The sequence below is a fragment of the Carassius carassius genome, chromosome 14 (assembly GCF_963082965.1).
Source record: "Carassius carassius chromosome 14, fCarCar2.1, whole genome shotgun sequence".
NCBI lineage: Eukaryota > Metazoa > Chordata > Actinopteri > Cypriniformes > Cyprinidae > Carassius > Carassius carassius.
The window spans coordinates 5,536,445-5,561,400 of record NC_081768.1 but is presented as its reverse complement, the minus strand read 5'-3'; the positions used below and the strand labels follow the sequence as shown (position 1 = coordinate 5,561,400).

Sequence of the window (24,956 nt, the reverse complement as noted above, 5' to 3'; positions counted from 1 at the left end):
TAATATTTTTATATTATTACCCCTGGCACTTTTTATTTAATAGTTTTTTCTTGCCCCCCCCCCCCCCCCCCATTTTATTTTTGTATGCATCGTGTAATGTTGTACTGTATAATCTGTACAGAACAAAATGTATAATGTTATAAAATGTCATTGTTAGTGAATAAAAACAAAAGTTCCTTTTCTGTGTGCTTTCTCTAACTCCGTACATTTTCCAGAAGCACCAAAATAACACAAATGGAAACCTGGAAACTATCTTTAATTGATCTTTTGCTTTAAGAGAAGTAAACTGCAGTTTTGCACGATGTGTTCTTGTTCTTGTCTGAGGTCATTATTTATAACAGTAACACACTCAAAGTTGTTGTTGTCTAGTTGACATTAAATGTCAAGCAATGACAGCAATCGGAAAGAGCTGCAGCATGACATGCTTGTCCAACCATTACAGAATTAAAGAGATCTGTGATTATTATGACAAACAAAATAAATTGTGATCAGTCACAGAACAACGCATTTTCCTTTTCACATATTATACGTTAAACCTACAATGTTTGCATCATGTTTACCCTATTACAAAAAAATAAATCAATAAGGGATTAGATCAGTAAGATTTTAAAGATTATGTCAAGATTATGCATAGCAAATCTTAATCAGAGAGAGAGAGCGAGAGAGAGAGAGAGAGAGCTGGACGCGTAAATCAGAGGTCGCTTTAAATACTCAACGTGCTCGCAACTAAACCTGGATGTGGGTGTGGCCTGTTTCGTGACGTCAATAGTCGGCAAGGCGTGACTAAGCAATTCCAACCGCTTTAGGGAAACAAATGGGTATTTCAAACATTTTTGATTCATAATATGTTCCGCGTGCGTGTATACATATATGTAACGGTTGATATCTCATATTAAATGTAAAGTATTCAACAGCGCGTAAAAGTGGCCCGCGGCTGATCTGAGATTGATTGGTTTTGTCTGCAGAAATCATGGCGTCCTGACGTCTTCGGCAGAGTTTTGTTATCCAGTACTGAAGTATGCAAAAATGTGTTAGCCGGTGGTCCTTTACAGCGAGTTTTCTTCAGATTTGATGATATTGACCACTGTTTTCATTCGAGCTATTAGGTAAGTGTCAAATATATGTTTTTTTGTGCGTGTGTGTTCGGTTAATGGCGGCCCGGTTCGCTGGCGGTTGGGCTCGTGTGTTTCTGTCGCTTGTGATAGCTTTAGCTCATAACACAATATTTCATAATGTGTCAACATATTTTTTGCTTAAATTCTGAAAATGTTTGATTCTGTTTAATTTCTCGTTGGTTTTTATGTAACTCAACCGTAAGTAAATTTAAAACGCTGAAAGCCGACTGTACGGATACATTAGTGGTTTAGTTCAAGTGCAAGTTTTTAGTATCAACCGAACATGAGTTTCAAGTAAGCCAATGGACTAAACGGATACTTAAAGTACAGTTAGGCTAATGTAATGCTCTCAAATCTAGCACTTCAACTAATTTAACAGACTGAGCCTAAAAAATGTAAGGGAAACATTTTAAACCAAAGAACTAGAACTAAATGACGTTTTACCTAAATGGTTTCTGTATGTCTCACTGATTGTGTAATTTACTTGACGTGTGTTTGTTTTTTGAAATTCCTCCTTACAGGAAGTGATTCATTAAGAGTTTGTTTAATATTGCCTGGCCTCAATTTTGTCCTTTTGTTTATCCAGACGTGTTTCAACTCTCTCCGTCAGAATGAGTGATCCGGCTGTAAAGAGGGTAGTGAGTGATATCATTCGCTCTCCAGAAGACAAGCGGGAGTATCGAGGACTTGAGTTTACAAATGGGCTGAAAGCCGTTCTCATCAGTGACCCCACCACTGACAAATCATCAGCCGCACTGGATGTCCACATAGGTAAATGGAAAGAGTTTGCTTTATTGTTTGCTCCTTTTGGCATATCTCTCTCTACTTACTGCTTTCTGATTCCTTCTATTTTAATCCAGGCTATTTATTATTAACCTGAAGGACATCCTCATTATTGGCCATCAATAACTAGGTTTTAATGGAATTGATTGGATGGCCTCTGTCTGTCTCTCTGTAGCTTCACAAAAAGCAACTTTTAATAGTCTAGACCTTGTGGCTGCCCTTGTCCTGTTTTTTTTTTGTCAAACTCAAAGCCCATGAGGGATTTGAATAATTTTGTTTCTGAACAGACCACTCTGTACAAGTCATTGAAGGCCTATTGTGTCACGTTGAATCTTTTCAGCCCTTTAAGAAAAAAATTACTTAAAAAAATTCATTTGAATAACAGCTGGAGCGCCGCCCAGTGTGTCAGCACAGACTTATGGGGTGCTTAACTAACGCCCAAAAGTGAAGCTTTTAACAACCCAAACAGTTGAGAAAGTGGGAGTTGTAGAAAAAAAAAAGTCCAATGAATGAAATGTTGAAATATACATAGATTAGATATAAAAAATATCTTTGCGTTTCTTTAATGCTCACTTATTACACTTTAAAAGAGCCTTTTGATAAGAAGACAAGAATCACATTTGAAATCATTTGGGTTTTTTTTTTTTTTTTTTTTTAAGGACTTGTTCATGCAGAACACTATTAAAATTAGTTTTCAAATCTGAAAAGGACCAAAGGACCGGCTCAACAAACTCATTCAGTCATTTAAACAGTGACACAATGCTATTAATGAAACGCAAAAATAATTTGTTTATATCATTCATTATTTAACTGAAACAATGTTTTACAGAGAATTTGTGCAAATTTATTCTGCTTGTGTAGCTTGAATTTGTTTTTTGAAAATACATTAATTTTCAGCAGTAGAGTTTGAGTCGAAATACTGATTCTAATGAAAATTGTCCTATTGCATTTACATTTAATTATTTAGCAGTTGCTTTTATCCAAAGCGATTTACAAATTAGGAGAACAATAGAAGCAATCAGAAGAACAAGTAACTTGGTTTTGTAAGCATTTCCTCTAGGATCACTAGAAAGATACAGGCAGGTGAATTTGATCAAGATTGGAGCTGAATTCTGCAAGAAAGTGGGCCTTGAGGGCTGGAGTTGAAAACCCTTGCTCCAAAGACTTGGAGAGCCATCTGACTGACTAATATATTATGGTAGAGCTGGTTGCTTAAGTGTTCTAATGCCTTTAGTGCTGTAGCAAACCTTTATGCAGACCTTTGTTTAACTAAGGATTTAAGCATGATGATCTTGAATATGCCTGAACCTGTCGTCATCCCTTGAAGTCAGCTCGATTTACAAGTTTGTCAAGCGCCCATTTTGTGTCAGAGTGCAAGCTGTCAGTGTTTTCTTGCGCTGCTTAATCTCCTGCTTTTCTCCTCTTACAATCCTGCAGGTTCTTTGTCAGATCCCGAGAACATTTCAGGTCTGGCCCACTTCTGTGAGCACATGCTGTTTCTAGGAACCAAGAAGTACCCCAAAGAGAACGAGTACAGCCAGTTTTTGAGCGAGCATGCCGGCAGCTCCAATGCCTTCACCAGTGGAGAGCACACCAATTACTACTTTGATGTATCCCATGAGCATCTGCAAGGGGCTTTGGACAGGTAAATGAATCCATAAAAAAAGAGCAATTGGTGAATTATTAAAGAGCCATCTGGAATGCAGGTCTGTTTTAGAAGCTGAAGAGCGACTGTTTGAACTTATGAAAAGGTGATCAGGGTTTAGACCTTCAGGTGTCACGATGCTTTTCGGTGTGGAGTTACGTGTCCAGGAGGAATCAGGTTACTGGGATATAGAGAGAAGAGTTTCCCTCAGAGCCCATCTGCTTCTGTGACCCAGAGCACCACCTGCTCATTGAAACATTTGAATGATTCATGATTAATCTCCAAAAACTGGGTCATGACTCAGAATTTTGCAAACATATCAGACTAGACACTTTAGAAAGCACTTCATGAGTGTTTGACAGGTAGGAATGTGTAGGATGCAATTTGAGGGTGTTGAAAAAGCTGAGGCAATCAGACGTCAGCGACCACTGGAAATCAATTGGACATGCAGCAAATTGGATTTCTTAAATCACATCTGTACCCTCCTCGCTAAAATTCTCATTGGTCCGCAGATGTACATGTAAATGTGTTGTGTAGCAAAAGTTAATATTCCTAACAGTGGTTTGCAATACGGAATGTCACTTTTGCAAACTGCATTGCATGTTTTGCAATGCATAATTCTTTTTGAAGTCATTGGATTCATTTGAGCTTTGATGCATCTTAATCTCTAGTTTGTAGGCGTGTTTAAACTTGTCATTTGTCTTTTTTAATGTCAGATTATAGTGGGATTATGGCAACTCCTAAAGTCTATTCCATGTTTTAGGTATTTTGTCCCTTGTATATTTATAGCAAACCGTGCAGACCACCATGTTACTTGAAGCAGTGGTACACTCAGTGTGTACATTTAATTTGCATGGCAGTTGCTCTTCATGTCTGTTTGCATATTTTTAATTTCAGATTTTATTTATGCAAATGACTTTTAACAGTAACAAGTAGTGTTCTGCAGCTGTAGGCTGACAATGTTTAAACAAGCTTTATTTAAACAGTGCATTAAATGGTGTTTGACTGACATTGTCTCCTAGATTTGCCCAGTTCTTTCTCTGTCCACTCTTTGATGAGAGCTGTAAGGACCGAGAAGTGAACGCAGTGGATTCAGAACATGAGAAGAATCTCATGAATGATGCATGGCGGCTGTTTCAGTTGGAGAAAGCCACTGGGAACCCCAAACATCCTTTTAGCAAGTTTGGCACTGGTATGGAAATGCTTCACGCCTGATTTAATCTCTTTCATGTAGATACTTTCCCATTATCCCTGTTTGTAGACCTAAGATCTTTTGAAATGTGCATTTTTCCCTTCATGGAGTGCCGTAAATGTTATCTATACTTCATTCTCAGTGAAGGACAGTAGAAAGCTAGAGGATAATGTCTAGATCAATTTAGTCAAATCTTCTTTGAGAAGATTTATCTCTGCCCATAATAGCCAGATGGTGGCGGCCTTGAGTTATATAAGGCTTGCTTCACTTAAAAAAAAAAAAAAGGATTTGTTCTGTCCTTTACCCTCATGTTAACCAGAACCATTTAGAGAAAAACAGATTTACATTCAAAAAATAAAATGCAATCTGATATATGTATATGTTAAAGTTTTTTTTTTTTTTTTTGCCACAAAAGTTGACCTTGTCAGCTGTTATTTGAATGACAATGTCATTTTTTTCCACATTTTTCTTCAGTTTAATTCTGGCAGGCCTTATGTGAGCTCTGGATTTAAAGCTGCCTTCAGAAACTGTCTAGTGCCCATTAACTGTCCTTTAGGTTCTTATCAGTGCTGGTTGTTCTCCAATAATTTTTGTGATTTGTCTCTTTTTAAGGCAATAAGTTAACCCTCGAGACAAGGCCATCTCAACAGGGCATTGATATCCGTGAGGAGTTGCTCAAGTTTCACTCCACCTACTATTCTTCCAATGTTATGGGATTGTGTGTGCTGGGCAGAGGTCAGTCATCGGTCACATAAACACATAAAAAAAGTTTTACACATGCTAGTGGATGAAGAACATTTAAACTTTTCAATCTGCAAGCTTTTCCTGTTCATTCTAAAGTAATGTAGAAATCTGCAACAAACAGGCTCAGATATTCATACTTAAATGTAGCTAACAGTAAATTCAATGATCTGTGAGGTCCATTCAAGGCACGGAAGATTTCTCAGGTTTCTAATGCAGAATCTTTTATAAAATCTGCCTTGTTGTTTGTCATTGTTTAATGATACGTCTTTTTTAGTACGTGTTCTGAAGGTTGTAGAGATGAAGGTTTCTGTTTGAGTTTAACACTCATATATTATTATATTTTTATATTTTTTTTAGAGTCGCTAGATGATTTGACATCTATGGTGGTAAAGCTTTTTGGAGAGGTCGAGAACAAGAATGTCCCTGTCCCAGAATTCCCTTCACACCCTTTCCAGGAAGAACACCTGAGGGTAAGATCTAAACCCCAGTCATGCATCTTGCACCCTACACCCTAAACCTGCTCCTTGCTAGAGACCTCTAACAGAAATGCATCAGAACTGAACTTTTGGTATTATACACTACTGTCAGTAAAATGTAATGTTTTGAAAGGAGTTTTATCTGCTAAGCAAAGGTGCATTTATTGAATAAAAAAAAAAAAAATATCGTGAAATATTATAATTGAAACAACTTTTTTCTATTTATATTTTAAGATTTTAAAATGCTAATTATTTCTGTGATGTCAAAGCTGAATTTTCATCATCATCATTGTTACAGAATCCTTCAGAAATCATTCTAATATGATGATTTGGCACTCAAGAAACATTTATTGCTATCATTGTTGAAAACAGAGCTGCTTAACATTTTTCAGGATTTTTTGTTGAATAGAACATCCAGAAGAACAGCAGTTATAATGTAATAGATTATAAATATTTTTCCTGTCATTGTGATCTATTTAATGCATTTTTGTCAAATTAAAGTTTTAATTTCTTACTGAACCAAAACAGTAGTGTTGTAAAGCAGTTAATGGCCACTGAGTTTGTAAATGACTAATTCTACGGCATTAAACTCAAGTATGCAGCACACGATTTCCTTTTCTTTTAAGCAATGTTCTCTGCTACTGTGTTTTCTTGTCTGATTCAGTTGCCAATTTTGTTGTTTATTTGTTTCCCCCCACAGCAATTTTATAAAGTCGTGCCTATCAAGGACATTAGAAACTTGTATGTGACCTTCCCTATCCCAGACCTGCAGAAATACTACAAATCAAATCCTGGTCATTATCTGGGCCATCTGATTGGACATGAGGGTCCAGGGAGTCTTCTGTCTGAGCTCAAAGCTAAAGGTGAGAGAGTTTGTCAGGAAAGGTAGCTTTTTCTTTGAGTGGCCATATGATAAACCGTGCAAAAAATTAAAGATAATTTTGAGACTAAGACTTAAAGGTAAAATGTAAGGATCCATATACTTCAGATCTCAACCATGCATTGCGTCCATGGATTCATGGATGCATTTTGTGTCTTCTCAGGATGGGTAAACACACTAGTTGGAGGCCAGAAAGAAGGAGCAAAAGGATTCATGTCCTTCATTATTAATGTGGACTTAACAGAAGAGGGGCTGTGTAAGGACCTGGAGTGTTTTTTGTGTGTTTTGGTGCTGGCCAGTATGTTTTTGATGGCTTGAGCTGTATTTCCTGTGTCTCCAGTGCATGTCGAGGATATCATCTTCCACATGTTCCAGTATATTCAGAAGCTGCGGACAGAGGGCCCTCAAGAGTGGGTCTTTCAGGAGTGTAAGGTATGTTAAAGTTGAATCCTGCAATGCAGAAATTGTGGAAAGGTTTATAAATTCTGTGTAACCCAGAATGTCAATTCTGCAAAATTTGGGAGAATAAATCAAAAGTAGAGCTGTGCATTGAATCAAATAATGAAATAGACTAGGGTTTGTGAATATTATACTGTCTTGTTCCAAACATCTATGATAAACACCAGGTGAATTTTCTTACAGTGCTACAGACAATGGGACTTGGTGGTTAGGACATCACTGATTTGTCTACATTTTGTTTTTGCAGGATTTGAACACTGTGGCTTTCAGATTTAAGGATAAGGAACGTCCTCGTGGATACACGTCTAAAGTGGCTGGACTACTGCATGTAGGTGTCTCTCATGAAAGACTTTAAAAGGTTGTCACCATGGTTACAGTTACTTGTGTCATCAGGATGCTGCTCAGTGTTTTGTCAGGAGATCATAGCCAGTGTTTCGTTTTAATTATTTTGTGTTCGTCTGCTGCATACAACAGCTTGCTGCATTCTGTCTGCTTCAGAAATAGTGTTTGAAACGGTATGCATTATTATACCAATTGATCAGTGTTGTGTAACTTGGTTCGAGTATTAAAAACAAATGCAGTATGTTTCTACACTAATGTTGTGCAATTTTGGTGGTTTAAAATAATCAGTCTAGAAATACATTTAGTACACTATACATTAACAATGAAAAGCTTTCGAGTAGGGCTGGATGATTAATCGAAAAGTAATCAAAATCCGAAATTCACAACCTCTAACCGACTTAATTTTCCCATGTCGGTTATTTCGGTTTTTTAATCCTGTCAATACGTCCCCCTTAAAAGCATACTAGCGCGTGTGTAGCCACATGACTCTGCCCCGTCCAGTCAGTGCAAAACACAGAGCTGAACGCCGGTTCAGCACATACTGATGGCGCGCGAGGGGTGAGCCTTGAGTCTTCACTAAACTTGGTCAGTTGTATTTGTTTTATGGTTTGGACATTCAAGCAATTAGATGATCGGATGTGTATTATTATATCGAGCTCCCATGTTCGCGAACACTCATATAAACAGTAGCTGTGAAGATCGCGCGCACAGAGGAACACAGAAACTAGTTGTCGGCGCTGTCCTGTGATTTATTACTAAAGTAGCTTAGAATCTCAAAACCTATTATAGCATATTTTTCTACTTTTGAAGTAACTATGCTATTTAAAACCCACAGCTTCACAATAATGTAGAGACAGTATGACTAATTCACACACGCAATCACTCGTACTGGTACTGTGCTAATTTATCTTTATCTGATCTTTATTTATCTCTTACACCGAGCAATAATCTATAAGAAATGTTACGAACATAGATAAAATAACTGCTGATAGTGAGCTATGATGTCACATCGCGCTTTCAATAGGAAAAAATATCCCACCTTTAATAGTCGATCTCAACCGTCTGGCTGAGGCCAGTCTAAAAAGACGCTCAGGACAGTTGACAGAACGCTGCTGCGTGTCGTCACAAAAGCGTATCATTTTCACATGTTATTAAGCCTTGCCACTTGCCAATTTAACCATTCAAAAAACTTTAAAGCATTCGAACACAAGACGCGGAACAGCTGAACTGAGCAGCTGGTTACTCGCGCTGTGCTCTGTGTGCGCGCAGAGAGAGCCGCGTCTCACAGACGGTAACACTGAACCGACCTCTCGTTTGCGGAATTGCTAATGCAACCTTTTCACACCACAGACTGAACACAATTAATCATTGCTTGGTAACTGGCCAACAAAGTATTGACTGAAATTTTGTTTGATTGTAATCCATTACATATCTTTCTATCAAAGTTATCTGATATTATCAAGTTTAATTTGTTCTGACAGTTTAACTCTTGATGTTATGATGGTATGTTTAATTTTTACAGTGCTATTTTACATTCAATTATTCGGTTTCTGTACCTGGACACTTACAAACTTGAAAAAACTTAAAACACTGTGTAAATAGCACAAACAAATAAACAGAACGAACATACAATTTAAACCCTTTCAAACAGGGCCCACTGATACAACCTGCACCGGGGCCCCGCAAACCCCAACTACGGCCCTGTTTACAGTACAAACCTTGTCAGTGAACTATGAGGGCAAAAAAACAAAATAATCGTTCATTAATCGTAATCGAGGTAAAATGTTCAGTTAATCGAGGTTTTCATTTTAGGCCATAATCGTCCAGCCCTACTTTTGAGGGCTATGAAAAGATCAGGTATTCTTTGAGGGCAAAATCTATAATATTTCTGAATATAATGCGCATTTCTCTGTGTGTCAGTACTATCCACTGGAGGAAGTCTTGGCTGCCGAATACTTGCTGGAGGAGTTCAGGCCAGACTTGATCGAGATGGTGCTTGATAAACTGAGACCAGAGAATGTCAGGTGAGCACACACAAGGTGGTCTTTCACTTTTGTAACATGCACATAAATGCATCGATTGAAGAGTGCGCATGGAATGCAAGTTGGTATTTGTATCGCAATGCATATTGATGAAAATGTTGTTGTGGCTCGATCCGAAAGATATTTAGTTTCACCTCAGGATGAGATCAGTTTTAACACAGACGTATAGCCATTGGTTGCTCTCTTCAAAGACCTTCTGAAGGAGCTTCATATTTGAACCCGTGCAAAGCAAATTTCAGCTTCTTTAATATATTGCTGCTCAGGGCCAAACTGGGCTCAGATTACTTATTCCTTTTTATCTGTTTTTGAAGTTGTTGTTGTTTTTTTTTACTGGATCTTCTTGCTGTGTTTGAAAGAATCCCACTTCAGATTCTCACCAATGTGATGGAGGCTTTCAGATTCAATTTCCTTTCCAGCTTAAAAGAGCGTTTGTCTCTGTTTGAACTGCATCTCAACCCCATACCATTGTCACTCTTGTGTTGTTTTTGGGACAGAAGAACTTGCAGGGTTGCTGTATTTCATTTTGTCTTTAGTATTTCCAAACTGTTCAGATCTCTGCCTTCAGATCTTGTGATTTAGTGCTTGTCAGACCTCTTCTTGTGTGATTGGCTACACCACTGACTTTGCTAAAAGCTCTGCAACACTAGATGATCAAAGTCTCACATAGCCAGACTTCAGGCTATCTGTGAAAATCTGATCTTGCCTTTTCTGGCCAAGAACTGCCAACTTGGACAGCTAGAGACAATCTGTACCATATTTAAAATGACCAAGCACCGTTATTGTGACATTTTAGCAGTGGGTTTATCAGAATTTGAAATGTTATTTTGACTTGTATCCTGTTTTTCACGAATGTTGCCAAATCCACCAAGTAGTTCTTCCTCAGAAGTGTGCACTGAAACCCAGTACCTTGTAAACAACATTTCCACTTTTTCCAGTAGAACTGAATAAAAATCTGTGCTCTCAGTGCTGGAAATGTTGTAGCACCGATTAAATTAAAGCTTGCCAAATTGAGAAAGCACTTTCCGTTTTTGTGTGCACTAAACATCATGCAGTGGGTGAATGGTCTGAACTGCTGTATCCTGCCGGTAACTTTGTGTGGCTTAGACTACTTCTGGAAAGAGTGTTCAGGTTTTTAGACCGAACCTATTCTGGGCTCTTATGAAGTTGATTAATGCTGGGGAGTCCAGAATAGAACATCATAGTTCCAAACGTTCTCTATTGATCAGGATGGTCTAAAATGTCCAGGATGTTGCATTGATCTAAAGCCCTGCACAGTAGATTGAGAAGCTACGGAAGACTTGAACGTTTGATTGATGTAATGACCTTAATTCGCAATCTGTTACTGTGGCAGAGATCTGATAAATCAAAATTGCTAGGCTTATTTTCCCCAAGGGAGTTGTGAGAAATGGACTGTCATGCTGTGTCTGGTGTAGTGATCTTACAGTTCTTTTTGGCTTCACTTTTATTTCTTTTAGGGTCGCTGTTGTCTCTAAATCATTTGAAGGGCAGACAGACCGGACTGAGGAGTGGTACGGCACGCAGTACAGACAGGAAGCTATTACTGATGATGCTATTAAGGTGAGAAACATTTTGTTTTGATCTTGTTTGTTCTTTCCTGTTCAAAGTATACACACAAACCTTATCTTTATTTTCATTCAGAATTTAGAATAGTGTTAAATTGTCTAGACCTGAAACTAAAAGGGTGTAGGGAGGATCCATGTTTTATGAGCATTGTATATTTGGTAAAGGGAACAGCCTTGTGCTGAGCTGTGAAATAAGCAAGTCAGCCTGATGATTTTTGTAAAAATGTTATAAACCCTACTCTAGCAGATTCATTTTAACGTTGGTTTGCTCTTAAAAAAAAAAATTGTTTCCTTTTTTTGTTTCAGAAATGGCAAAATGCTGACCTCAATGGAAAGTTCAAACTGCCAATGAAGAATGAATTCATCCCGACAAACTTTGAGATTTATCCTCTAGAAAAGGATTCCCCCTCTGTCCCCGCTCTGATAAAGGTGTGTTGTGCTTAATCATTTGCAATGGGACTCATTTTACATGAATTGCTGAATGTCTTTCAGACATTGGCTTTTCTTTTTTCCTTAATCTTTTTCATTTCTTTTTAGGACACAGCAATGAGCAAAGTTTGGTTCAAACAGGATGACAAATATTTCCTACCCAAGGCTTGTTTAAACTTTGAGTTTTTCAGGTATGTTCAGCATAAAAACTGTACATAGTAGTGATTGTCTATTTGTTTATTCATGTTTTGCATAACGGGTGCTCCGATCAGGATTTATGTGGCAGATCACAGAAAGCTGTATCTGTGGATATAATCGCCACTACCGATCTTTTTAAACGTTTTTTATCATGTGGAAATATTTATAGTAATACTCCAATCGGGATTTTTGACATTTATTCAGGGCCTGAATTTCATTTTTGAAAATGGGGGGATTTCCCTCTTATAGGTGACTCTTGTGAGTGGGTATTTTTTTTTTATTTGAGGGGTGGAGGGGAGTAGGGTTAGAGATTTTTCAGAAATATATATTTCTCACCTAAATGTTCAATCATGAAGTGAATTTTTGTTTTTACACTCCATGCAATTTTTGCACTATAGCTTACACACAGCACAACACAGTTGCTCAAGCAAGTGACATTTAAACTACTTTTCTTACGTTATCACAAACATTATAAATTAAAGGGGTCATATGATGAAAAGAACATTATTTTGTGTAATTGGTGAAATGCAATGTTTATGCAGTTTAATGTTAAAAAAAAACATTATTTTCCACATGCTGTACATTATTGTACATTTATTGTGTCATCTTTTGGAAGACCAAACAAAGTAGTTTCGCTTTCACAACGAAACGCAGCTTCTCCACAACATGGCTTCGGCGTCAACAGTGAGAATAAAAGTTATGCCTTTGTGTGAACATTTGATTGGCGTTATTCAAATCTTCCCACATCGTGACATAGACGTGGGGGCGTGTTAGAACAAGCCGTTTTAGGTAGGCGTGGTTGACTTAAATTCAAAGAGATATTCTTTATAAAAGTTGAGACTTTAGTTTTTGCAACTTTACAGATCTTCTTTATGCACCAAGAGCTAGTAACACTCCAAAGAGAAAGGAAAACTTGAAATCGCATTTTATGACCCCTTTAAAACTTACCACTGACAGAAACACTCAGCTCTACTGCCCTTTTTTCTACTTCAGGCTATCTGTGAAAATCTGATCTTGCCTTTTCTGGCCAAGAACTGCCAACTTGGACAGCTAGAGACAATCTGTACCATATTTAAAATGACCAAGCACCGTTATTGTGACATTTAGCAGTGGGTTTAAGAGAAATTGAAATGTTATTTTGAAACACTCACTAAAAATAACATTTGGTTTGATTTAAATGACATGATCTGGACTTGTTTTGACAGGTGTCATGAGATTCACCCGAAAAATGTTTTACTAGTTTATAGGTTTTACTGATACTTTATTTTTTTCCATCCAACAGTGAATTGTCAGACTGTTTTTCTTTAGACCAACTAACCTAATTTTAAAGTTATAAAATTATTTTTTACCCTGTTAACTGTTTAACTACTCCAAACCATTAAGAAACTGCAATTACATCTTTCAGAGATCGACCCTTTACACTAAAGTCACAAGTGAAAGGGTTTATCACCTGCGTTTTTTCCACAGCCCGTTTGCGTATGTGGACCCGTTGCATTGTAACATGGCATATTTGTACCTTGAGCTGCTCAAGGATTCCCTGAACGAGTATGCATATGCAGCCGAGCTAGCTGGCCTCAACTATGACCTTCAAAATACCGTCTATGGGATGTATGTAAGTATCCTAAAATTCCCCCATGCCACTGTTTGCCAACATGCTCCTCCTGTGAGGACAACAGTACAACTTCACACACAAACAAATGACTACCAGTGGTTGCTGTCCTTGTGGTTGTAAACCCAAATCTTTGTTTGTGGCTGTTACTTCACTAAAAACTCTTTTAGTGTTGTTTTTCCCAGATGTAGAAGTAGACTAGCTTTAGATTGTCGCCGGAGCTGAGGCTGCATATTCATACTCTGTCTGTGGTCCCTCTCAATTCGTTTCCTTTTGTCTTGTCATGACCCTTCTATAGAAATATCACTCCATTTGTTCTTTTTTCCCCTTTTCTTTTTCCCCATCCTGCTAGTCGCTACCTATATGCAGACCCACTGCACTGCAACATGACTTACCTGTTTCTCAGGTTGTTGAAGGATGATTTGAGAGAGTATACATATGCAGCCCGCCTGGCAGGGTTGGTCTATGGCATAGCTTCAGGAATGAATGCCATCCTTGTAAGTATGGTAATTAGCCCCTCCCCCTTTGAAATGGTTGTGGCTGTGGGTGAAGGGCGGAGCTTGAGGCTTATAAGTGTGCAGGGTAACTTGTCTGTTAAATTTTGCTGCTACGGAGTATTGCGATGTTATACTTTCAAAATATCTGTCTGATCAGTCTGCTAGAATATTTTGAAACAGTTAAGGTTTATTGTATTTTGTGTTGGGTTTAGGTGATTTTAAAGATACACGCCCAAAAGAGCAGAAAACAAAAAGAGAATAAAGTCAAGCACAAAATGACAAAACAACTTCAAGTCAGTCCATATGACTTGTGGTGCTATATTTCAATTCTCTTATATTTGTTTGAAAGATTTGTGGAAAGAGCAGAGGAAATTTAGTTAATTCCCTCTGCTGTAGCCCTTTTTTTATTTTGCACTTGCATATATTAAAATCGGACCTATGTCTAGACTAGAGCTGAAACAACGAATCGATTTAATCGATTAAAATCGATTATTAAAATAGTTGTCAACTAATTTAGTCATCGATTCGTTGCTAAATAATTTATTTGCCGTAAGCGGCTTATTTCGTGCATATTTCAGATCTGCGGTGACCAAAGTGTGGCAGTAATGAGCCACCGGAGGATTTACTCAGCCAGTACAACAGGAGAAGTAGCGAATAGCCAATAGCTGGCCTCGTTTTATGTCACGTGCTTCCCGAACGGCGTCTCTGCAGCATTCAGCAGGATGTGGGAGTACTTTATTTTGAGCCTTCAAAAAAGAAGATTAACCTGTAAACTCTGCACTACTGAACTGTTTAAGGGACCGTTCACATATCGCGTCTTTTGCGCGCTCATGTTCGTTATTTCCAATGTAGGCGCGCACTATGCGCGCTCATAATGGAAGCGACGCGGTCGCGACGCACCCGTTTTTCCAGGCGCGTGCACACCGCATCGAGTTAAAAACATTTCAACTTTTCAGAATGCAGCAAGCGCACCGCGGGTCATGTGACAAGAACTAAATAATCAGCTTCATCCTTTCCCGTAACAACGTTAAAAGCTCAGCCAAGATGAAGGAACAGCTGATCATAGCTGTATATGGATTCCCATTTTGAAATAAATTTAGTAGCAGAGCTACGGCAAGCGATTTTTAGAGCTGCAAATCCATTTATCCTTTGCTAAAATTTCCGCGTCTTCAAGGAGAGAGCACGTCATGGTTGCTTAGCAAAGGCAGGCGCCTCAGGGGCGCTTCTGCACGAGCGCTTTGGAAAGGAGGAGAAAGCGGTGCGCACGGTCTATGGGTGCGCCTAGCGTTTTAGGCGCGATATGTGAACGGCCCCTAAGCCTTTTATTTGTGCAGATTCTCCAGTACAATGTTGTTTGCAAATGTTTAGTTGTAAAAGCTGATAACATTGCTTTTTAACAGTTAACATTTAAAGCTTTACAAACATGTTCTGTGATCAGTTTGTCGTTTACCAGTTCATAATTCAGTCGTGCAGCCTAATTATGACTGAATGAGAGAGGTAAATGTTTAAAGATATTTGAAATGCACTTTTTTCTTTCTAAGTATTCACTGCTCTTTTTCACACAGCAGGTTTTTTGTGTGTCCGTTTTTTCTGGACAACCTTCTGATGGATTTTACTTTAAATTGTGAGTTCCATTCAGGTTTCATGCCATTGGCACTTTATTCGAAGGATTGTTTACAATTTCACAGCATAAGCTATAAAGCTGTTTCCCAGTAAATAATAAAATACAACGCACTGCAATCTTATTCTGTTTTATCCTTATTCTTCGTGAAAATATGTTCTGAAAGATTCCTTAATAAGCTTTGTTCGGGATGTTAAACTACTTTAGGAGCTCTAAGGACTGCCATGGTGAAAACATTATTTGAAATCTCCTTGTGAAATTTGCTAGAGTATGGGTCAGTGTTTTGATTGCAGAAGAGTTTGACAAAGGATCACTAACACATAATAAAACAACTCCAGGTATATTTGTGATGAGGATATGACAATGCAAAATTATTAAAATCTCTTAAAAATCTATGCTGAATGATAAAGACCCTTTATTAATAATTTACTTTGGGGGAAAAATGGGAAAAACTAAAATATAAGTACATAAACCGATTAATCGTAAAAATAATCGACAGATTCATCGATTATCAAAATAATCGTTAGTTGCAGCCCTAGTCTAGACAAACCATGTTTAAATGTAAGTAGTAACATCAAATGTCCATGTTTTTGACCAATCGTCAGAGTTTAATGACGATTGAGAACCCGGTGACCCTTACTTGTGTCCACACAAATCTTATGCTGAAGGTCAGAAAGTAGAAAATAAAATAGTGACCCATTTTTAAATACTTTCCACATCTTTTGGGCTGTATCTTAAAGCAGTGGTTAATGTTGGCATGTTTGGCTTCTTCAAAAGAAAGTTTTTACTGTAAAGTTTGTTCCTGTTTTCAGTCTAATCCACTAACTCTGCACTTTACGACTTAGTTTTTGGTTAGTCTCTTAAAGTGTAGCTGTTTTTTTTTTTTATCAGTTGTATTGTATTACAAGTTTTCTGAATGTTATGTTTAAATATTTAAATTAAGTATTATCTAAGTAAATATGCAGGAATTGGTATACATTTCCAGAACAGAAATCTGAACATCGGATAAAGCCAGGTTCAAGTGCACAGATAAAAGCCTTCAGAATATAGATAGGTGCAGGAGAATTTTTTTTTTTTTTTTTTGAAGACCTTTTAAAGGTAAATTTCCAGAATTTACTAGTACATGCACTCTTTCCTTAATGGCTACTTTAAATTAGTTTCCCCATCACAGGATGGGATCAGCCAAGATGTATGTTAATAGAAGGTGTAAACAGGCTGACTGATTTTGGGAGGACGTGGCAAAGCTGGGCTGCTTGTAACCTGCTGTGTGATTCACTTACTCCACACTGCTTGCACACACACATTCATCATAATCTAAATGCACTGCAATGATGGTTGTCTGAAGATGAAACCTTTAAAGTATAACTTTAAATGTTGTTTTTAGTCTGTTCTGCAGTAACTCAATGCATCTGTGCTGAATTTGTGTATGTTTGTCTTCCCTTATTCATGTTCTTTGAAATTTGTTAGAATGGAAGTCAGTGCTTGAGCTGATTATGTTCTTATCACTCATTCTCAAAATTATTCAATGTATCTTTGTCAGCTGTCAGTCAAGGGTTATAATGACAAACAACACATCCTGCTGAAGAAGATCATCGAGAAAATGGCCACGTTTGAGATCGATGAGAAGCGCTTTGATATCATTAAGGAAGCGGTGAGACACAAACACTCTTTAAGATACTTTTACAGTAACGGATGACAATTATTGGCACAAATCTGTACTTACAGGGTTCTCTGAAGATATCCACAGTAGTTCACTTGTAATTTATTTTGGCTAATTTGTGTTTTCAGCTCCTCGTAACACATTTCACCATTTTCTTACATCTAAACCTAAATTTAAGTATTTAATTTAGAGAAAACCTAAAGAAAATGTATAAACCCTCATAACACTCCATTAAAAGTTGTTGCTCACAAGGCAGATCTACTCCAGTTTGTTATAAACATTTAAATCTGTCAAGAAAGTTCTTACAGCCACCGTTTATTCAAACATGCATTCAGTTACCATCGCTAACAGATAAAAATAAAATCTCAAATACAATGCATGTATTTGGCAAAATGCTTTTTTCAAGTTACTTTTTCCAATGAGCTTTAGACATTAAATAGCTTTCCTTAGGGTAAATACAAGCTTTATTTCTGCAGTTGATATGCTAAATGATTTTTTTCGGTTGGTGAAACTGATGCATCATTAGCAGAAATATCTGTAATTTATGCCTGCAAGTCAGACATTTGGCATCTTCTAATCCGTGTCCATGAGAAAATGTGCTCTAACTGTGATCTAAATTAAACTTGTGTTTTTCAGTACATGAGGTCTCTGAATAACTTCCGCGCGGAGCAGCCTCACCAGCACGCCATGTATTACCTGCGGCTGCTCATGACTGAGGTGGCCTGGACCAAAGACGAGCTCCGAGACGCTCTGGATGGTGCGATGCTCTTGTATTGTTCTGTGAAAGCGAGCGCAGTGGGCTCTTGCATGTGTGTTCATGCTGTGACTGTGTTTTTCAGATGTGACGTTACCTCGTCTGAAGGCGTTCATACCGCAGCTGTTGTCACGGTTACACATTGAAGCCCTGTTGCATGGCAACATCACCAAACAGGTTTGTATGAAAAGCATTTTTTCTTGAAGACATACAGGCAGGTCTGTCTCCAGACAGGTTGAAACTGTTACTTTTAAAATAAATGAACTGTACAGTTTGCTGTCTGCTGTACTATGCTTGATGAATCTTGATTTCATTCTTCTTTTGTAAGTTGGTATTTCATTGAATTAGCTCACAAGTTGACATAACATTAGATTTTGCTTTCAAGATCATGTTCTGTATACGAGCAGTGCAATCTGTCTAACTGTCTGTTGTCTCCAGTCTGCTCTGGGCATGATGCAAATGTTGGAGGACACTCTCATTGAGCACGCTCACACTAAACCCCTCCTGCCGAGTCAGCTCATTCGCTACAGGGAAGTGCAGGTACCTGACGGTAAGCGCTTCGCACCACAAACACCTATGCAACATCTGGAGCTTTTCGGAGCTTTTCTCCAACTTTGAGCTCTGTATCCACACATACGATATTACACCACTGTTCAAAAGTTTGATTTTGGTAATAATTGTTGTTGCTGAAAAACAATTCAATTTTTTTGTAGAAAAAATACAGTAAAAATATTATATAAAAATTATATATTACAATGGAAAATTTAAGTTTGTCTATTGGAATAGATTTTAAAATGTCATTTAATTTTGTGATGCAAAGCTGTATTTTCAGCATCATTACTCCAGTCTTCAGTGTCACATGATCCTTCAGAATTCATTCTAATATGCTGATTTGATGCTAAAAATGCATTTATCAATTGTGAAATCAGTTGTGCTGCTTGTTTTTTTTTACAAATAAAGTATAAAAACAAAAACAGAATTCATAAATTAATAGAAAAAAAACAGGATTTGAAATCTTTCATGACACGTCAATTTTGATCAATTTAATGCATCCCTAATCGTAAAACTACTGGCTTTACAATTTTTTTTAATATACAGGTTCTAATAAAGTAATAATGAAAGATTCTTCAGACTTTTTACAGTCTAAAACAAAATCTAAACTTAAACTTTGTGACCATTTTTTTTTAATATATATTAATTCTGTGGCGTTAAGAAAAATACTTTGTTTTACATTTAAATTCAAGTTATGTGGGTTTTTTAATACATTTTGCAGTGTTAATCCATCAATACATCTTTATAGGAATGAAGAAAATAAGATGGTATTAAGACAGTTGTTAAACTTACATCTGTGGTTTATAATTTGAGGTCTATGATTTTTGTGTGTAAGTCCAGTTTTCTGTGGTTATCAGGTGGCTGGTATGTTTACCAGCAGAGGAATGAGGTTCATAATAACTGTGGAATTGAGATTTACTATCAGACTGACATGCAGAACACGCATGAGAACATGCTGCTGGAGCTCTTCTGTCAAATCATCTCTGAGCCATGCTTCAACACGCTACGCACCAAAGAACAGCTGGGTAACACAAACACTCAGGAGAAATGCTCTCAGTTGTCTGTGGAAATACAAATTTCTCTCTTTTTGTCTATCAATTTGACGATTAGACCAAGTATTTCTGTTCAGACTTTCACTACCACTTCTCTTTAGAACATCATTAATTTATTTCTCTGTCTGTATAACAGGTTACATTGTGTTCAGCGGCCCCCGCAGGGCCAATGGAGTGCAGGGACTGCGTTTCATCATCCAGTCTGAAAAAGCTCCTCACTACCTGGAGTCTCGGGTGGAGGCCTTCCTCAAGACGATGGAGAAGAGTGTGGAGGAGATGGGAGAGGAAGCGTTTCAGAAACACATCCAGGCACTGGCTATTCGCCGTCTTGACAAACCCAAGAAGCTGGCAGCTGAATGCTCCAAGTACTGGGGAGAAATCATCTCCCAACAGTACAACTTCGACAGGGGTGAGAGTCACCGATCAGCTTTTGAATTGAACTCATGTTAGCATCAAGTATCTCAAATTTTGAAACCACTGACTTTGATTTTCTTTGTCTGATCTAGATAACATTGAAGTGGCTTACCTGAAGACACTGACAAAGGAACACATTATGCAGTTTTACAGGGTTTGTAATGATCTGAATGCGTTGTCACACACTGAAACAGATGCTGTTTCTTGCAGCATAATCATAACTAGATTTGCATATCCTGAAGAGAATGTACATGCTTGCAGCAAAATAAAAGTTAAGTAATGACATTTCCATGATGGATTGGAGTCTGCACACAATGTACACAGTCTTTGCCTTGTTAAAGCAGATGCATGATAAATAGACCAATCACAATTCAGTATGCAAATGCATGCAAAAAGGACCAATCTCAACGGCATTTTGCAAATTTTTCAGCGAGCCCATTGCTGTCAGTTACATTCTTTAATATTCTGTCAGGTTGGAGGGAGATTTTGGTCACACTTTATTTTAGGGTCCTATACTTGCTGTTAACAAACCATTAATTACGACTTTTGCCTCAAACTCCTAATTTGCTGTTTATTAATAGTTAATGGGTAGTTAAGTTTAGGTATTGGGTAGGATTAGGGATGTAGAATATGGTCATCATGCAGAATACGTGCTTTTTAAGTACTGATAAACAGCCAATATGTTAATAAAAGAAGCATGCTGCTAGTAAGCAACTATTTAATAGTGGGAATTGGTCCCTGTTCTAAAAAGTTACTGAGATTTTTATTACTTCTATTGAAATATGTATAAAATATTTTGTATTATAAACGTTTTTGTAAAACAGAGCACATTGAGTCTGTGTATATGTATTTTTTGAGTGCTTAGTTTAAACCATTCAAACACTAATAATTTATCTTTTAGATGTCCAAAAAAATAAATAAATTAAAAAAATGAAAAGAATTAATGTTGGCATCATGTCTGTTCTCTCCAGGACTTGTTGGCCATTGATGCCCCCAGAAGACACAAAGTGTCTGTGCATGTGATGTCTAGAGAGATGGACTCCTGTGAGTACTGACACAAAGCTGAAACATTCTGATTTTACTGACTGAAGCAGCAGGGCACATTCGTTAATTTTTACCATGTGTTTCCTGCAGGCCCACTGGTTGGAGAGTTTCCTGCTCAAAATGATGTCAATCTGCCTCCTGCCCCTTCACTTCCTCAGGTACTGCATAGATGTTTTTGTGATCAGCATTTTTGCCAATATAAATAATTCAAGAAAACTGTCCAAATGTCAGATGAACGTACTCCACAGTTCAAAAGTTTGGATCCAGTGGGATTTTTAATACTAAATAAATTCTATAATCTTTATTTATTTCAAAAATGAGACCTTGATAAAGTTTGAGCTGAAAATTAACATTTCAATGATTTCTGAAGGATCATGTGACACTAAAAGCTGGGGTATTGATGCTGAAAATACAGTTTTGCCATCACTTGACTACATTTGACAAAATATAAAAAAAAAAAAAAAAAAAGGGATGATTAAATTGTCATTTCCCAATATTATTGTTTTTACCGTAATTGATTTTTACTGTTATGAACCTTATATGCCCCCTAACTTTCAAAGAATATGCTCATTGTGGTGATTTTCCATGGCCAAGCATTACTTGCATTTTCTTAAAAAATAAAAAAAAATACGACAACAAATCACTCATTGTGTTGCTTTGTGTTGTGTGTTTCAGCCATCATTGGTTCAGGATATGACTGAATTCAAAAGGAGTCTGCCGCTGTTCCCTCTCACCAAACCTCACATCAATTTCATGGCTGCCAAACTGTGACCAGCATCATGGGATTGTCAGAAACACCCAAATATGGAGCCAGTAACACCACTTTGTTTGTGTGTGTGTGTGTTTGCGTGTGTGTGTAAGCAGGCCACGAAAGAGCCGCTTGCAACATTTTTTTGTTGTGGTCTGCGTCAGACATGCACACCTGATATCTCAGATACATAGAAAACATAGAAAGTTTGTTTCACGTTGCTTCTGTCAGGAAATTTGTATCCCTGTATAATATAGGAATCACTCGCTGGCCACAATGACACTTTCTCATTGTTGGGTTTCATTTCAAAATGCGGTTTCATTTCATTTATACCACTGTTAAGCAAAACCACGAGAAACCGTTTGGAGAGGCTGTTGTGTAATTTATCAAGACAAGTCTCTCTTAAAAATGAAATAACTGGCCTTAAGATAATTTTAATCCGTAATCAGGTTTTCTGGTTTTCACCTTTTTTAAAGTTTAATCTATTTGCTTTGAGTTGTTTTTAGTTTCTGTGCATGTTGGCAGAGTTTTATCTTTAAGGATAGTGTTGTAAATGCAAGGTGGTTTTCTTGATGGACTTTGATTTTATTTGCGGTTGAAAAAATATAATAAACAATTTTAATATCCTTTTCATTTGCTTATTTAAGTTGCTTTGTCCTTAAACGATTCACAGTATACCTGAAACCCTGTTCCTCTGACCTAAACTCGGTGTCAAAATAGAAATACAAATTCCACTCAATGAAACATGAATTATGTAAAACCTCACATAAGACAGGTTAAAGACACTTGATTTGAGTTTTAAGTTTTACACAGTTAAATGCAACCGTTTATGCACCGCTGCTTTTTCAAAAGATTTAACATGAATGATGTAGATTTTGTTTTTCAGGATGCTTAATTTGATCCAATTCGCCCATATAATATCCACATGCAACATGACAACATTTCAGGAGTTGTTGCGAGAAACCAACCTTGAATTCCCCTTTAACTGGGTTTGTTTTACTTCTAATGTCTTGTGATTTGTGCACTCCTCAAGCAATAATGTGACATACAGGACCTATGACTAGTGTCTGAAACGCTATACTAGGCATTTTTCTTGACATGGTTTGAGCTTGGATCCGAGAAACTTAATTAGATGAGAACTAGACTTGGTCTGTGCTCAGAAAACCCTCCTGTGATGTGTTTGAAGGCTGTTATTCCTTAGCGCTGATGCAGGAACATCCTGTCAGTGTGTAATCCATGTGTGTCCTCATCTCAGGTGTGTGTTAGCCTGGTTTCAAGCCAAGTCTTCAACATCACTTGTTGCTAATGCTGTGATTTATTCTGGATTTACTCAGGCGTATCAAATCGACTGTATGCTGCATTTTTTAGAAACTCAACGACCATCCTACCGCGTCCAATAAAATAAATGAATACTGTTTCATGCCCCGCAAAACAAACTGATATCAGACTCTTAAGATGAGTTTGGTTGTATCACTAGGATGGATATACTCAGGCATCTCTCTGCATTGGTTTTAGTGGTCTGTATTTTTGCTTTTGAATTTAAAGGAATAGTTCAGAGTATCCATACATTTTTAATGAAATTAAATTTAACTTCTAGATGACTTTAAATTCCAAAGATGCATTTTGCATGCAGTCGGAGCATTTGTTGCACCCCAAATCCCTTTAACTGTTCTAGAATCAGCTCGGAGTTCTGTAGGTCAGTGATTGCCGTCTCCTGTAACCCGATGTCATGTGTTTAGCTCATACTGTAAGCAGCATATTAGAGTAAAGAAATCTAGAAGAGCAGGGTTTAATGAAAGTTACTTTGCATGAATGAGCATAAGATGTTACATTGACCAAATCCAAGAAATGTATGTACCAAACCGCTGTTGTGAGGTGGAAACGGTTCTATGGTTGAGATCTCTCGTGTTTATTAGGTGGTTTTGAAGTGCATCTGGGGAATGTGTATCTGTGGGACAGCTTTCTGTGTTTCTGATAATTAAACAATGGTATGAACTCATTTGTGTTGTGCTTTTTCTGTCTTTTTGGTCTGCACTTTTCTTTGAAGATTGAACCTTAAACATTTAATTTAGGGATTTTTAGAGAAAAAGGGATATTCTGCCTTAAATATAACTAGGGTTAACCCTAACCCCACACTTTGCTCAGCTTCTCCTGTTATGCTATTGATTACTATAGAAAATAATTGCTTTCATTAATGTACAGCAATGCATTTAAAATATAAACCTTTCAAAATTAGCATGCAGATGTGTTTCCAAAGTATCACGTTTCCATGAGTTTGTTGTATTTAGTGCCATTTTTATGCATTTACCATATTTTCATGTACTTATGTATACAGCAATATTCTTTTAGCATTGAGTGTAGTTTTAATTTTGAAATTGGTGGGGATATAACAGCAGACAACAGACATTTGTTCGAGCAAAATTATTGCTAGAAAAATGTAGTAGGACATATGTAGGGACATGCAACACAATTGCAAATGATACTATCATCAGTTTATATGCTACAGATTTTAGGTGTAGATCCCATAAATTATCTCAATGCTAAGAAACATTTTAGTCCAAGTTAAAAACTGTCCAACACACAGTCAGGCATTGGAAAAATACATTTATTTACATAAATCAACTGGAAAACGATAAATTCAGAAGCCATATCTGTACAACATGTTCTATATTTGGCATTATGCTTCATCTATACAACAGGAGACATACATACCCCACTGATATTATACAGATGCTGAAAAGAAAGTCAACAGAAAAACTGGTCAACTACTTCTACACTCTCAGTCGGTGTACATAAACTATTTCTTAGCAACTACGTCCAAGTATAGGTCTCTGCAGGAAAGTAATGGGAGTTACCAGATAAGGGTGTTTCTAGACCATGATACCTGATTGGCTGACGTCATAGTGACGTTCGGTTTAGGGGTGGGGTTAGGTAAGGGGGATCATTTTGATTGCATGATTTAGGAACACCCAGCAGTTTGAAAACACCCAGAAAGTCATAAACGCCCACTTTTGCTCTGCAGAGACCCAAGTCTCACTACGTCACCATAAAGCATTTACAGCAAGAATCTGTAATGATGTACTTGAGCTCTATGGACAAATGGTACTCCAAAAGCTA

At 37.4% G+C, this 24,956-nt stretch overlaps 1 protein-coding gene across 2 annotated transcripts; it reads left to right on the top strand.

Annotated features, from left to right (window-relative positions):
• Positions 1-846: 846 nt before the first annotated feature.
• Positions 847-23,838, top strand: ide (insulin-degrading enzyme). Of its 2 annotated transcripts, none has more exons than XM_059565817.1 (25): positions 847-1,106; positions 1,702-1,886; positions 3,336-3,543; positions 4,566-4,735; positions 5,348-5,470; positions 5,837-5,949; positions 6,656-6,818; positions 6,999-7,091; positions 7,176-7,267; positions 7,542-7,622; positions 9,557-9,660; positions 11,154-11,256; positions 11,568-11,690; positions 11,799-11,881; positions 13,850-13,994; positions 17,156-17,266; positions 17,912-18,032; positions 18,115-18,206; positions 18,468-18,579; positions 19,439-19,606; positions 19,770-20,042; positions 20,140-20,201; positions 21,019-21,091; positions 21,182-21,249; positions 21,767-23,838. In XM_059565817.1, the coding sequence occupies exons 1-25, from the start codon at positions 1,072-1,074 to the stop codon at positions 21,860-21,862; spliced, it is 2,997 nt and encodes a 998-aa protein (XP_059421800.1). In that variant the 5' UTR covers positions 847-1,071; the 3' UTR covers positions 21,863-23,838. The 2 variants fall into 2 exon arrangements, with proteins under 2 accessions (XP_059421800.1, XP_059421799.1); XM_059565816.1 differs by lacking the exon at positions 13,850-13,994 and adding an exon at positions 13,356-13,500 and having other exon boundaries at positions 848-1,106.
• Positions 23,839-24,956: the final 1,118 nt, after the last annotated feature.

Excerpts from the sequence above, each read along its gene's own strand:
- ide (XM_059565817.1), top strand. The coding sequence starts at position 1,072 with ATGATATTGACCACTGTTTTCATTCGAGCTATTAG. Across the intron at positions 11,691-11,798 it reads CTGTCCCCGCTCTGATAAAG|GACACAGCAATGAGCAAAGT; the intron begins GTGTGTTGTGCT and ends ATTTCTTTTTAG. Across the intron at positions 20,202-21,018 it reads ACATTATGCAGTTTTACAGG|GACTTGTTGGCCATTGATGC; the intron begins GTTTGTAATGAT and ends TGTTCTCTCCAG.